Source organism: Sarcophilus harrisii, chromosome 1 (genome assembly GCF_902635505.1).
Source record: "Sarcophilus harrisii chromosome 1, mSarHar1.11, whole genome shotgun sequence".
Taxonomy (NCBI): Eukaryota; Metazoa; Chordata; class Mammalia; order Dasyuromorphia; family Dasyuridae; genus Sarcophilus; species Sarcophilus harrisii.
The window spans coordinates 316,408,376-316,422,231 of record NC_045426.1 but is presented as its reverse complement, the minus strand read 5'-3'; the positions used below and the strand labels follow the sequence as shown (position 1 = coordinate 316,422,231).

General features: G+C 44.0%; 1 protein-coding gene and 1 long non-coding RNA gene across 2 annotated transcripts; one reads left to right on the top strand and one right to left on the bottom strand.

The window, feature by feature from the left end:
• Window positions 1-153: 153 nt before the first annotated feature.
• Window positions 154-7,217, bottom strand: LOC100921581. Its single transcript, XM_031945533.1, has 7 exons — window positions 4,844-7,217; window positions 4,659-4,727; window positions 4,377-4,436; window positions 3,934-4,120; window positions 999-1,128; window positions 662-794; window positions 154-557 (listed from the first exon to the last, which is right to left on the bottom strand). Exons 2-7 carry the CDS (start codon window positions 4,703-4,705, stop codon window positions 428-430), a joined length of 687 nt encoding a protein of 228 aa, XP_031801393.1. The 5' UTR covers window positions 4,706-4,727; window positions 4,844-7,217; the 3' UTR covers window positions 154-427.
• Window positions 7,218-7,412: 195 nt separating this feature from the next.
• On the top strand, window positions 7,413-13,642 carry LOC116420458. The gene is made up of 3 exons (XR_004230785.1): window positions 7,413-7,667; window positions 12,914-12,971; window positions 13,050-13,642. It is a non-coding gene; the product is annotated as an uncharacterized LOC116420458 (long non-coding RNA).
• Window positions 13,643-13,856: the final 214 nt, after the last annotated feature.

Genomic DNA, 13,856 nt, shown 5'->3' with positions numbered 1-13,856 from the left:
CCTTGGGCATAACCTCTTCTGAAAGAAGGAAAGAAAGCCTGAAGGTGCTGGTGCCCCCTGAAATTATTTCCTAGGTTTTTTTTTTCCCCTCCCCTGCTCACCCCTGTTTCTCTCCTTAAATGTTTGGCGCTACCAGAGGCTTTTATACAACTCATCTTTATTAGGGGAAGATAGTTACCTGAAGGGGAAGGGGGCTGCTAGCCAGCAGATCTGGTCCCCAGGGCTGAATTCCTGTGCAGAGCTCAGCCCCAAGTTGGTTTGCTGTCTCCCCACTCTAAGGAAACGACTGCCATCTTGCCCCCAGTGGGTCAGCCAACATATGGGATTGGTTTTTTGAGGGAAAAGAACTGAACTGAAAAGGATCTGACTTACAGGAGACTGGAGGAAACGGGGGGATGGGGACGGTGGCGGGGGGGGGGGGGGGGGGTCAGGCGGGGGGGCAGAGCCCGGGCTTATGACTACAGCTCTTCTTTATCATCCTGTTTCGGGACAACCACCGAGCTAGAGACCGATTCTTTGGGTGAACACAAACAGGTGATCCGTGTTTTCGGTGCAGCCTGAGGGGACAGGATAAGGGATTAGTTGGGAGAGCCAGAGAAGGGCAGGGGAGGGAACTGAGTGAGGAGTCTTAAAGGGAAGCTGGGGGGTCAAGTGGACTCACACATAAGCCTTTATATGACAGTCCCCATTGGCTTCTTGTAGATCTACCCGGTTGACATTCCGCAGGAGTTTAATGGGAAGATTCTTTTGATAGACTTGGGTGCAGCATGAGATACTGGGCGATAGGGGTAGTGCTAAGGGAAGTAGAGGAAGAACAGAGGTGCTCAGTGATTTTAGAGGATTGTGTCTTGTCATCCCTCCCCAAGCATTTGCAGGGCCTCGTCCTATAATCTAGGAGACTCCGTTTGGCAGCCTAACAGACACCACCCCACCACCCTATCCAAGCATTCCGTTCCGCTGCCCTCCCAATGTTTTCAGATCCCCCTTTGGCATCTCACCTCTCCTGGGGCTGAAGTTGAGCAGCAGCAGGATTAGGCTTAGGGTTATTTCCATTCCCTTCATGTTGCTTCTAGTGAGTTTAGGCTGTGTGTGGAACCTCTGAAAATGCGCTCTCTGGGGCCCAGCCTTTTAATTGGGACAGGTTTTGGGGAGTGGGGTGGAGTTCCCCTCCACCTAAGATCTGAATGAAGGCATTCTTGGAAGCTCCACCCTCTTTGGGTCTGTGTGGAAGTTCTGTTTCTTTCCCTATTTACCATCCCTTCTGTGGTGTAGTGGGGAATGGAGCCCTCGGGCAGCAGATGAATCAGGGCAAGTGGATCTCAGGTTCTTTATTGTTCAGTGGCCAAACAACCTGATTAGTCACCTGTGAGCAGTCCATTTCTTTCCTAATTTGTTTAAGGTAAATGCCATTGGATGATAGCAACCTTTGGACAGCACTGTGTCCTGTTTCTATACAGTGTGGGTCCTCCAGAAGTTTATAGTTCTACCTTGAGTTCCCCATCTCCATGTCCCTCTGTGTACCTATTCCTTGGCTAATTTTAGGTTCTCCCCTTTAGTGAGGACTTGAAGCCTAGGGCTAGGAGAACAGAGGCCTTTTAGTCCTGGACCTATTGCTAAATAGTTTTCTGGACAAAAATCCCTCCCTCCAAACTACTTCCAGCTTCTTCCCAGATTACTGAATTTCTCTTGTTCTCTTTATTCTCTGATGAGGATATGCAGTGGTGAGAAGGGGGCAAACATGGAGATTCTTACAGCCATAGTGATAAGCTGTGACACATTCATGATCACACTATGATACCCCTCAGTGCATTCAGAATCAACATTAGTCACATAAAATACCAGTCACTCCAAACACTCTTGTATTCATGAGCCCTTATGAGAGGCGGCTCTGGATGGGAAACAGTTGATGTTTGTGATTGCAAACTGAAATTGATAGGAGATCTGGCAGATTCTTCCCCCACCCTTTATTTCTTGTCCCAGCTTGTTCCTCTCATCAGGAAAAAGTGATTTATCATAGTAATTTACAAGCATAAATTTGAGCCAATTCCTTTCCTTTTCCCACGGATAATGGAAATAGGAAACAGACTATAGAATGCTGTCTCAAAGATGATTTTCTGGAGGATTGAATATGACAGTCCTGCTTTGTCCCAAAGCTCCAACCCTACTCCAATAGATTGTCCCTCTTGTTTTTCCTTAAAATGTGGTAAGCTAATTGAACTTGTTCTCTAGATTCCCCCATTTGGAGGACTGTGAGATATAAGGGAGGTGAAGGATGATGATTTTGATTGAGATAATTTTTAAGGGAGTGAATTTGATTTGGGCCCTTTCCTGGAATCAGGGCGAGGGCGGCAGGGATCTAAGCCATTGGAGCTTTTGGCTTGACATCCTGGGGACACCTGGGGAGTGGCAAGGGGAAAATATTCCTTGTTTCTTGATGAAGCAAAGAGGGTGGGTGAGAAGAGATAAAGGTTAAATTGATACTAGGTTGATCTGAGGCACCGCCTGCCTTAGGAAAATGCCGAGTTTCTTTGTCATGTCTCTGGAATGTGTCAGTTTGAACGAGGAGATATGAGGTTCCTAAAAGGGCTTTGGATCCCCAACCTGATCCCAGTCACGACCTTCCATGACGACAAAACCCTAGGGCTCAGGAGCTCAAGTACAACTCATCCACTTCTAATGAGGAATGGTTGAAAGACTTGCCAATATTTAATTTGGAAAAGATAAAAGTGAGGGAAACATTTTAAGAGCTTAAAAGGGAGTGAGGGTCTGTGGAATTAGAAACCCTGTAGCTGCAGGCAAAACCAGGACAAATGGATGAAAGTTAAAGTTAGATTTTTGCTCAATAAATCCCTAACAATTAGTTTTTAAGTAAGTGAAATATATTTCCTCCTGTTATTTCCCATCTATTGCGTTGATTAAACAGACGATAATGTCAGGAATGAATTCATGTGTTAAGGTATCTAAGGTTCCTTTCAATTCTGTTTATGTCTGGGTAGTTTAAAGACTAGCTGTGTAGGGCATTGGATGGGGGTAATAAGGTAACTAAAGTAGGCTAGTGCACCTGCACCTTGGGGTGGGTTAAGATCTTCATTTAGCACAGAAACCTGGATTTCAAAGTAGTCTGGATTCAAATTTGAACAATTAAGAACCATGTATTTTGTAAGGAAGTTTTGTGTACTTCGACTGTGTTCATCTGTTTTTACTTTAGCTTCTTAGTAATGGTCGAAAAAAACTTTAAACCAAAATAGTTTTCCAGGAACTGAGTAGAAAAAAGGTTGGTTTGCTCCTTGTGGTCATTGCTGGTAGTAGTTGCAAGTTGCCAATAACCGGGGCTAGAGAATGAATAGAAATGTGTGGCACCGGTCAGTTGTAGATGTGTTTCACACCCCCCACACACTTGGTAGAATTATAGGATTTAGAACTGGAAGGGTCCTTATAAAGATCGTCTATTTTAAACCCCTCGTTTTATTGATGAACCGGGAGGCCAAAAAAACTTCCTCCCTCAGGGATTCCGTGACATTGGTTATTTGGTAATAGAAGTCCCTGACGCTTGCTCATAGATGGGGTGTTCCTGGCGAATGTCACTGATGGGCAGCTGGTACTAATTGGGGGTCACTGATGAGGGCGATCGGTGATATTTATTGATAGCCCCTTAGAGGGGGAATTCCTGATACTTGATGAGAAGTCCCTGATGAGGTCAATGATATTGATTTGGGGGGAAGAGGGGACTGCTGCAGCTCGAATGAGGAGAAGAGTGTAGAAAGAAGGGTAACGATCTTCCCAATCCCCCGGCTTTCCCCTTGGGGTACGGAAAACGTAAGCACCAAACCCAGTCCGCACTCATGGTGGTTCCCTTCCTCTTCCCTCCCCCCACCCAACAGCGGCAGCGGCAGAGACTGGCTGGCAGAGTCAGGATCCGGGTTAAATCCTTTACTCCACGGCACTGCTGGGGAGCGGCTGGGCCCCGGCCGGATAGACTGATGCTTGCTGGCTCCCCCGGGGCGGAGCTGCCGGACGGCGGGGACTGCTTCGCCTGGAGGGGTGGGGGCCCAAGCCCCTGGACAGGCAGCTCACTAGGCGGGGAAGGGGCTCCAGCTTCTGCCTCTGGGGGGGTGCTGCGCTGTGGAGGGTTCACCGGCAAGGCTCCAGCGGCCTGGACAGGAGGGGGACTAGGGGCGGGCTAGTGAGGGAGCGAGGGGCGGGGCGCAGGCCACAGCCAGCCCTCCTCCCTCTCTCCCCACCCCAGCGGGTTCTGAATCTGGGAAAAGGTGAGGCAGCGCAGCCATCCAGAGGGGCAGTCTCACCCCCGGGGACCCCCCCCCCATCCCGCCCCACCCCCTCTCGGATTCTTTTCAGACCTCCCAGTTGCGCCTCACCTCTTTTCCCTCCGCCACATCCGCAACCAAGGGAAGAAGTAAAAACAGCCCCAATAGATCCTAAAAAAGGGAAACCAAGTGGGGAGAGGAAGGGATGGGGGAGGGGTGGGAAGCAGGCCCAGCCTCTCGACCCTGCCGGAGAAGGGGTCCACATCCTGCCTCCTGCCATTGCTCATCACTTGGTCGCACACACCTGCCCCCCTCTTATTTCCCAAGCCCCTCTCTCCCCACTATTAGTCCTCCCCGCCGCCGCCGCCCGCTTGCCCGGTATCCCCAACTCACTCCTCTTCTGCCTCCAGCGCCACTTCGTATCTCTTCAACCCCGGCATGTCCTCGGCTCCAGCCGTAATCCTAAGGAGGTGGATACCGTTGGATGGGGCCTTTGGAGGTCTCAAGGTCCCTAGCGTCCCTCACCCATTTCTTCTTCCCTTCCCCTCCCCTGCCTTTTCTGTGAATCAGGCCCTTACTGCGTCCCACACTTCACCAAGGTCCAACAGCAGTTCTCCTGAAAGTGGAAGAGGAGGAGGGTCCTCTGTCGGGGCCCCACCGGCACCTCCCCACCTCCCTCCTCAGACGGGATCTCAATTAGGCAAAACAGAGAGGCCCCGAAAAGAGGAGGTGCCCAGGGCGAGAGGAAGCTGTTATAGGTGGTTCCAAGGAGCTAAGCCTGGGTGAAGGAGCGTATGTAACTGTAGTCTCAAGGAGAGATCCTTGCCAGGACTGCGCTCTTCCCACCAGCACCCCAAATCCCCCTCAGGAACATCGTCCTATGAGAAGAGAGCACTGTGAGGGAGTGAGGAGAGGGGTGATGGACAGGGAAAGGATCAGGCTGGGAGACATTCAGGGGAGGGGGTCTGACGGAGAGGGAGAGAGAGGATGAGGAGAATCGGGAAAGGCGGGTAAAGGGATGAGGGCTGTTGACAGAATGAAAGCTGAGGGACGTTGAAGGGCTTAAATAGGTGAACAAGGAGCTAGGGATAAGGGACAAATGAGAGAATGAGAAATTAATAGGAGGGGTTAGTCAGGGAGGGTTAGAGAAGGGATAACCCCCGACAGAACAGTGAGGAAAAATGGATTGAGGCAAAGAGGCCATGGAATGAATGATTTCTAGAGGTTAGGGTCTGAGAGTGAGGAAAAGTTAAGGGTAGCCAAAAGATGGAGTCTGAAAGATAATGAAAATACAAATAGTGAGAGACGATGAAAGGGCAGGAGCAAAGAAAAAAAAGTGGTTGGGGATAAAAGGCAATGAGGAGAGGAGGATGGGCAGTGAGGAAATTGCGATGAGGTATAGTATACAGGGTTGGAACTGAGAGAGAGGGATGAAGACAGAAATGCTGAGAGGAATAGGAACTGGGGAATATGATGAAGTAGATAAAGGGAAAAGCAGGGAATGAAAGAGAAAGTTGTGAAAGGATGAGGTGAAGTGATGAGATAGGAGGGAATTAAATGGTATGGAAAGAGAGGGACCCAAGTGAAAGGGTATGGAATGAAGAAGTGGGGAGAGGTGGGAGAGGGGGGAAATGGGGGAAATAAGGAGAAGGATAAGCAATTAAGATGGATGGAGCAGGTGTGAGTGTTGGATAAGAAGGGTCGTAAAGGGCAATGAAAGGAAGAGGACTGAGGGAGTAGCCAGTATGAAAAAAAACCAGGATTGTTGTTGGAAGGATGAAGAAGAGTGAGGGAGAAGGGGGAATAAAAGAGATGAATACAGGGGTGAATGAATGAAAGAGTAAAGTGAAGAAGTTTAGGATATAGGGTGAATGAAGAGCATAGGGAATGAAAAGGGTAAGGGATAGAAGAGAGTGCAGCTGGGAGATGAGGGTAAAGGGATGTGAGGAGTGAAAAAGATGGGAGAGAAGAGACAGAAAGTGGAGTAATGGGGTTGAGTTGGGTGGGGTGGTAGGGAATAAGAATGAAAGTGGTTAGAGTTGAAGAACAACAAAAAATAAAGGTAATAAATGAGAAGTGAGGGAATTGGGATAAGAAGAGGTGATACTGAGATGGTTTGGAGTGAGGAATTGGGATTTGATGAAATAGGAGTTATGGATAGGAGGGGAAATGAAAAGATAAGGATTGGAGGATGAAGGAGAATGAGTGGGGAATGAAGAGTGAGGGATAGAATAAATGAGGTGAATAAAGGATAAGTGAGAGGGATAGTAGAGATGAATAAGGAGTATAAAGAGGGATATTGAGGGGTAAAGAGTGAAGAAACCAGGGGGAAAATAGGGAATGAAGAATGAGGGGGTTGATGGAAGATGGGGAGTTATAAAAGGAGATGAGAGGATTAGGAATAGGGGGATAAGAAGTGAGAAACAAACGAGGAGAAAAAGAATGAGGAAGTGGAGTGGGGATGAGAAGTGAAGCGGGTGGGGGATGGGACAATTTGAGTGTTGAGTGAGGGGATTTCGGTATTGAAGGAAGGAGGGGAAAGTTAGGGATGAGGGGAATGGGGATGATGATGAGAGGGTGATGAGAAAATAAGGAATAAAGTGGAATGAAGTATGGGATGATGTGAATGTTAGGGGGTTGGGGGATGAAGATCAAGGGGAAAGCTAAGTGAAGGGGATGGGGAAGATAAGAAAAGGGAGAATAAAAAAAAATGAGTGACGGGGTATGAAGTGTGGGAAAGACGGGATGCAAAGCGAGGGGAGAGAGGAGGTTGAGCAGGGAGTGGGGGACGGTGGATGAATGGGGGTGATGGGGAGGATGGGCAGCGAGAGGGATGATGGGAGATGAGCAGCGAAGGAATGGGAATGAGGATGAGCAGTGACAAGGAAAATGGGAGATAAACATTGAATAGGGGTGATCGGAGGATTAGGAGGGAGAGGTATGAGAGGGGTGACGAACGTGAAGCTCGGGCTAGAGGGTGAAGGTAGGGATGGGGGAGGTGGGGAGTCACCTGGGAGGAGGGGCCTGAGGACCTGCGCAGCAGCCTGAGCTCCCTCCCTCCCTGGTTTCGCCCTAGAGACCGTTACACGGTGACGGCAACGTCATAGGGGCTGGCTGGCTAGCGGAGAGGGCGGAGCCTGCCTGACACTCACCCCGGGTGGGTCTCCGTTCCCACGTGGGCGAGCCTGGGCTTCCAAGGCAGTGCCCGCTGCGTCTCGGAGGGACAGGAGTCTCGGGCGGGTGTGTCACTCCGATTTCCTGCCGGCAGTGGAGGTGGGGAAGGAGGAGAAGGAGGAGGTGCTACTCGGCAGAAGGCATGGAGGAGAAGTGGTTCCAAGCAGCAGAAATCTCCCAATTAGGGGACAAGATGCTCTGGGGATCAAGCAGAGTTAGACCCAAGAAGTAAGACTCCCTCTCTTGGTCTCAGCGTTGTAAGGAAGGCTCAGGCCCTTAGCCTTAGGGAGGATGTAGGATACCGAAAGAGCCAATGCAAGGGGGAGAGGGAAAGGGTTGTTGTTTTTTTTTTTTTTTTTGTCAGAGTCAGGGAAAGGACCCACGCAGGAATTCTGCTAGCATCACGTGTAATCTCCCTGTCCCTGCTTCTCCTCCCTCAGTCACCTCCCCCTTCCCGGCTGTCATGGTACTTAGGGATATTTTAAGTTCTTGAGTGATTCCAAATCCATTTTAGGTGGACTCTAGTTTGTGGGAAGACATGGATAAAAGTTACAGAGGATAAGTAGGTATGGACAGTTTTTCTTTGGAAGACATTTCCAAATTGATTAGACTCATTTTGGTATTTGAACTGAAGAAAGGGTGAAACTGCTTCTTCCTTCTGTGGTCCCTCTTTAATCTTATAATTCTCTCCCTAAGCACACCTCTAGCTGTCCAAATCCTCCACTTTCTCTTTATAGTACTTCCAACAGATCCCTATAAGGGATGAAGTCATCCCCTCGGTGTTTTCCCCTTTCCCTTTACCCTCTGACATTTATCTCAACTCCACTTCCACTTTTAATCTCCTCAAATTCCCCACCAGATTTCCCTTCTCTTCCCACAAAAGGCATTGCCCATCAGCTGTTAGCCAAGAAGCAGTAGTGATAGATTCCCCAAAGAAGCACATTTCAGAGAGTGGCTCTCCAAGCCAGAGGGACTCTTGGGTTCCTTAAAGCAGAACATTGGAAAGATTAGAGTTAATAAAAACATTGGACAGGAACAGGGCAAGAAGATGGAAGGGACTGGAGGAACAGAAAGTACTAGTTCTAAAATAGGAGGCTAAGGGAGTGGCTGTTGGTTATTCTGGAATCTCTCTTACCTCAATCCAGAAAAACCGAGAAAAAGCTCAGACTAGAACAAGGTGCAGACAGGGAGGCAGATGAGAAAAGAGGAGAGGGATAGAGAATGAGATAGATATAGAAAATGAAAAGAATTCATAGTCTCCATGCTGCCCACTTAGTGGGCAGATCTTTCTGGAAATATAGTATTAGATTCTAGTTAAGATGGAACTAGTTACAATTTGAGAGAGGGCGAAACTCCCCTTCCTGATGCTTTTTTTTATTGGGCAGGAGTATACCTTAACTCTTCCCAGATTTACCCATCAGGGATCCTGTACACCTGCATTTCTCCAAATCATTCAGTTCTGTTTGTTTCCAATCCATTTTCCCCTTCCCCTCTCTCTCTCTCTCTCTCTCTCTCTCTCTCTCTCTCTCTCTCTCTCTCTCTTTCTCTCTCTTTTGCCTTCTCTCTCTTCCTTTCCTCTCCTCTCCTCTCTTCCCTTCCTATCCCAAGGATATGAAACAGTTATTCCTACTGGACTGATATTGGACCTTGAATTCCATTCTTTCAGCTTCAAAAGCAAACCTAATGTCCAGAATTCAAGGGGGAAAGCCTGAGCCTCCCCTCTATCTCCTGCATGCTGTCATTGTCTCTGATCTTTTAGCTCCCACATCCATGAAAATGTATACTGTGTCTGCCTTTCTCAGGACTTTACTATGTATATGTCTCAGTAAGAGTTAATTTCAGGTTGAAATTCTCAGTATCCAAAAGGGATGTGGGCTGTGTTTATCTCATAGTCATAGATCACAGGATGTCAGAGTTGAAAGGGACCTCTGGAAGTGTCTAATTCTAACTTACTCTCCAAATACCCAATAGTGGATGTTAAAAATATTTTTCTGCAAGTCTTGCAAATCAAATCAAAAAGTCTCTAAGCTGAACAGGAAGAGAGGGGGAGAAAAAGTGCCTATATTTATCTACTAAACTAAATGTCAGAGAGAATAGCTATAATGTAGGAAGAATGGCAGGAGAAATCAATGTTCACAGAAGAAAAAATCTAAGAAAGGACACTGTTGCATAAATCACGATCTTAGATGTTTGTTTAAAAATGCATAATTGTAGGCAATAAGTAAGATCCTAATACAAGGAGTTAAATTTGCCTCCTAAGTATCACCGAGGCTTGATGGAATGAGACATAGACAGGAATATGACTCTGGAATGATATGCCTGACAAAAAAACCAAAATAACCAGTATGGGTAATGAGAGGGTATAGGAAGCATTATTAAGATGATAACAATCACTTGAGGAAATCTGGGAACAAGAAGAAAGAAGAAAAATAATGAGCATTTAGCTGAAGAGCTATAGAAGCAAATACAAAAGTAATATTGCCCTCATAGTATACCTCAGGATCCTTGAATGAACTGAGAGAAAAAATGATTTTGAGAAACAGATCACAAGCCTGGCATAGAGGCATAATATAGAAGTAATAAGGGAATTGCAATCATTCAGACATCTGCGCATATCTTTATCCAGATCAGTACAACTGATGAGGTGTTGACTTGCTTTAATTATAATTTTCTCCAGAACACAAAGGAACCAAGAAGGGGAATTTTATTTTGCATCTGATTCCCATCAACAGGAAGAAACAAGTTGTTGGAAGGGAAATGATGGGAATCTTCACAAGAAGCAATAATTTCATCTTAGAATTTGTGCTTGAAGAGGAGAGGAAATAAAATATAATCTGACATGAATACCAGATTTTAGGAGAGTAGATTTTTAAAGGGTTGAGGAAATATAGATAGGATCCAATAAAGGAAATTAGCCCAAGTAGTTGGAGAAACTTTCAAGAATGAAATTCTAAAGATGCCAAGAGAAATGTCAAATGATGAGGGGGGGAGAAAGGAAGCTGTTAAAATAGGTTGATGTGGATGTACAAGAAACTGATTAGTCAACTTAGATTTTACAAAAACAGAAACTTAGAAGCAAAGACTAGTAATAAATGATGAATACAAAAGCTTGACATGTTATAAGGCTAATGTTCACAGTTCAAAAACTCAGAATGAGCTGGAGTTGATGAAGAAAGTTAAGGACAGCAAAAAGATAATAACAGATCATCTCACTTCCTTTGATGAACTAAAGTGATCTGGTTCCAAGTAAACCACCAGCTAGAATCCTGAAACATATAGTGGATGTGATGGCTGAAATAGTGGTTTTTGAAAAATTGCAAGAGAAATGGCACTATAAGACTGTTGAAGGGGAAATGTCCCACTTTCATAAAAGGAAGTGGAATCAGCAAACTATAAGCTAGTGAACTTGTCTTAGACTTATGATAAAATTCTAAACTATATTGTTTTTTTTAAATCAATAATATTTTATTTTTCCAAATACATGCAAAGATAGTTTTCAACATTCTCCCTTCTCCCTCAAGACAGCAAGCAATCCAGCATAGGTTAAATATGCATAATTCTTCTAAACATATAAATATATTGTTAAAGAGAAAATTTTGCAGATTAACTAGAAGAAGTAGTGATCACAAACAGCATGTTTTCATCAAGAACAGATCATGCTAGGGGCACCTGTGCATCACAGCTAATGGAGCTTGGGCCCTGGAATCAGAAGGATCTGAGTTAAAATTTGAACTCAGACACTTGTGTGTGACCCTTTGGTAAGTTACTTAATCCTGATTGTCTCAAAAAATAAAACAAAACAAAAACAAAATATGCCAAACTAATCTTATTATTTGACATGATTACTAAAATTGTCTTCATTGTACTAAAAATGTTCCCCACATATAACATGGGGATAAGGGTATGTGGCTTGAAGGCAGGTAGAATAGACATCTCTAACCTTTCCTTTTATTTTTCTCCAAAGAAAATGAATTCCTGCTAGGAGGTGATTGAGGTAAAAAGCTTGGTCACTTTGTTTTCTTCAGAAAGAGGGAATAGAGTAGAATTATATTTATATACTCCTTGTATATTTTAGTCTATGGACCTGGCTTTTTCAACTGTAGGTCTCAAACCCATATGGAATCTCATAACTCAACTGGGGTCACAAAATTATCATTTATTAGCAGTAAATGTTTGATTTATATACTTGTATTCAAATATACTTTGTATATTTGTATATATTTACATATCTAGGTCATGTAAAAATTTCTCAGGTGAAAAGCAGTCATGAGTAGAAAAAGTTTAAGAATCTCTGCCCTAGACCAGATATATAGAGACCATATATAGGTATATGAAATATACATACAAATCAAACATTTACTGATAATAAAACATAATTTTGTGACCCACCAATTCAGCTACCACAACCACATATGGGATCACAACCCAAAGTTTAAGAAGCTTTGGTCTAGGGAACAGGATTTTCAGGTTCAAGCTAACTTCCAATCACCATTTTATTAATGGGGGAAGCAGAAATCCAAGATTTCTATTTAAGTTTGATTTCTGTTCTACCAAATATCAATTCCACAATGAACAGATGTAGAAATTAGCAATAAAACCCATTTATCAAATTTCATAGCAAAACAAATCAGAAAACATATATATAGGAGAATACATATCAGTTAATTCAGAGTAAAGAAGCTCTCCCATCGGGAGCAAGGTAACTCCAGTCAATTAAAAGAGAGCATCCCAGATTTCACCTAAGAAGAAAATCCCAAAGTCTCTAGCATAATAAACTTTGAAAATAGGGAGAATATAGAGATTACCGGCTTCTCTCATGTCAGCTTATTACTAGAATCTTATTTTCCCTTCAGTACCCCGAAGTGGGGTATTTTCTATTTTCTTTCTCAAAGCTGGAAGCCAGAAATGTCTAAAGCAACTGCAAAACCCAAAGTCCTTAAAGAGATTCAAAGCAATAGAAAGAAAGAAAAGAGATTGACAAACTGGAAGTGACCTAAGAGCATCTTCTCTTCTGTTCTCACTAACTCTGCCCTGTCCTTCAAGCAGGCTTGGGGCTTTGGGTCTTCCTCACCGAGAGGAGAGTCCCATATCAATGGGCTTTGGGACTCAGGCTACATGTGTATCAAAATAAAACTATAGATACAATTTATCTAAATTTTAGAGAAGCATTGATACAACTTTTCTAGAAAAATGGAGAGTTGGTGGACTAGATTATAGCACAATTGGATGGATTCAGAATTAATTTAATGGCTATATCCAAAGAATTGTTCTTAGAGGTTTGATGTCAGCATGAAGGAAGGGTTCCAGCAGAGCACTCGGCATTTATTTCGGTGCTGTTTTATATTTTTATTAACTTTGTAGAGATTTTATTAAGTTTGTAGATGATCCCAAACTGGATGACAAAAACAGGATGTTTATAGATCATAAGATTTAGAGCTGAAAGGGCACATCTAATCCGATTGCCTCTTTTACAGATGGAGAAACTGAAGCCCAGAGAAATGGAGTGACTGATTCAATTAGGTCAAGTAGGTGGTAAGTGCCAGTGTAAAGAAAAAGACCCATCTTCAAGGACTCCATAACCAATTCTCTTTTTATTGTTTGTTGATTTAGGTGCTGCTAACTCCTGTACTGCTCAGAACATATATGAAACAATTATGTTCAGAACTTGGTGCCATATTTTAGGAAGAACATTGAAAAGCTGGTGAGCTTCAGAGTTAGACCAACCAGCATAATGAAGTGCCTCATGTTCAGGCATATCCTCTCCCTTTCCCATCCCCTCTCCTTTAATAGAATATAATAAGCTTAACAACAGAGAATATTTCATATTTGTCTTTGTATTATCAGGGTCTTGCATTGTGCCTAACAAGCATTTAATAAATGCTAAGTAAATGAAGAGTGAATAATTAGTTGAAAACTGAGATATATAACTTGGAGAAGATACAGGAGGGACATTATTTATATCTCTAAATATTTAGAGGGCTGTTGCTTAGAAGATGAACTAGATATATTTAGTTTGGCCTCATAAAGCAGAAATAAGAATGAATAAGTAAACATTGTAGATAGGAAAATTTAAGTTTGATGTGAAAAAAATCTCCCTAACCATTAGAACTATTCAGTTAGGTAGTATAGTGGATAGAGCACCAGTATTGGAGACAGGACATCTTGAATTCAGTTTGAATGTGACCCTGGGCAAGTTATTTAATCCTGATTACCTTTATTTATTTTTTTTCCTGAGGCAACTGGGATTGAGTGACTTGCCCAGGGTCACACAGCTAGGAAGTATGAAGTGTCTGATTCTGGATTTGAACTCGGGTTCTTCTGACTTCAAGGCCAGTACTCTATCCACTGTGCTATCTAGCTGTCTCCACCCCAATTACCTTTTTAAAAAATATTATTTTTTCTGGTTATATATGTGCA

Excerpts from the sequence above, each read along its gene's own strand:
- LOC100921581 (XM_031945533.1), bottom strand. The coding sequence starts at position 4,705 with ATGCCGGGGTTGAAGAGATACGAAGTGGCGCTGGAGGCAGAAGAGGA. Across the intron at positions 4,437-4,658 it reads GCGCTGGAGGCAGAAGAGGA|GATCTATTGGGGCTGTTTTT; the intron begins GTGAGTTGGGGA and ends TCCCTTTTTTAG. Across the intron at positions 1,129-3,933 it reads TCCCCAGCAGTGCCGTGGAG|AAGGCTGGGCCCCAGAGAGC; the intron begins TAAAGGATTTAA and ends TGTCCCAATTAA.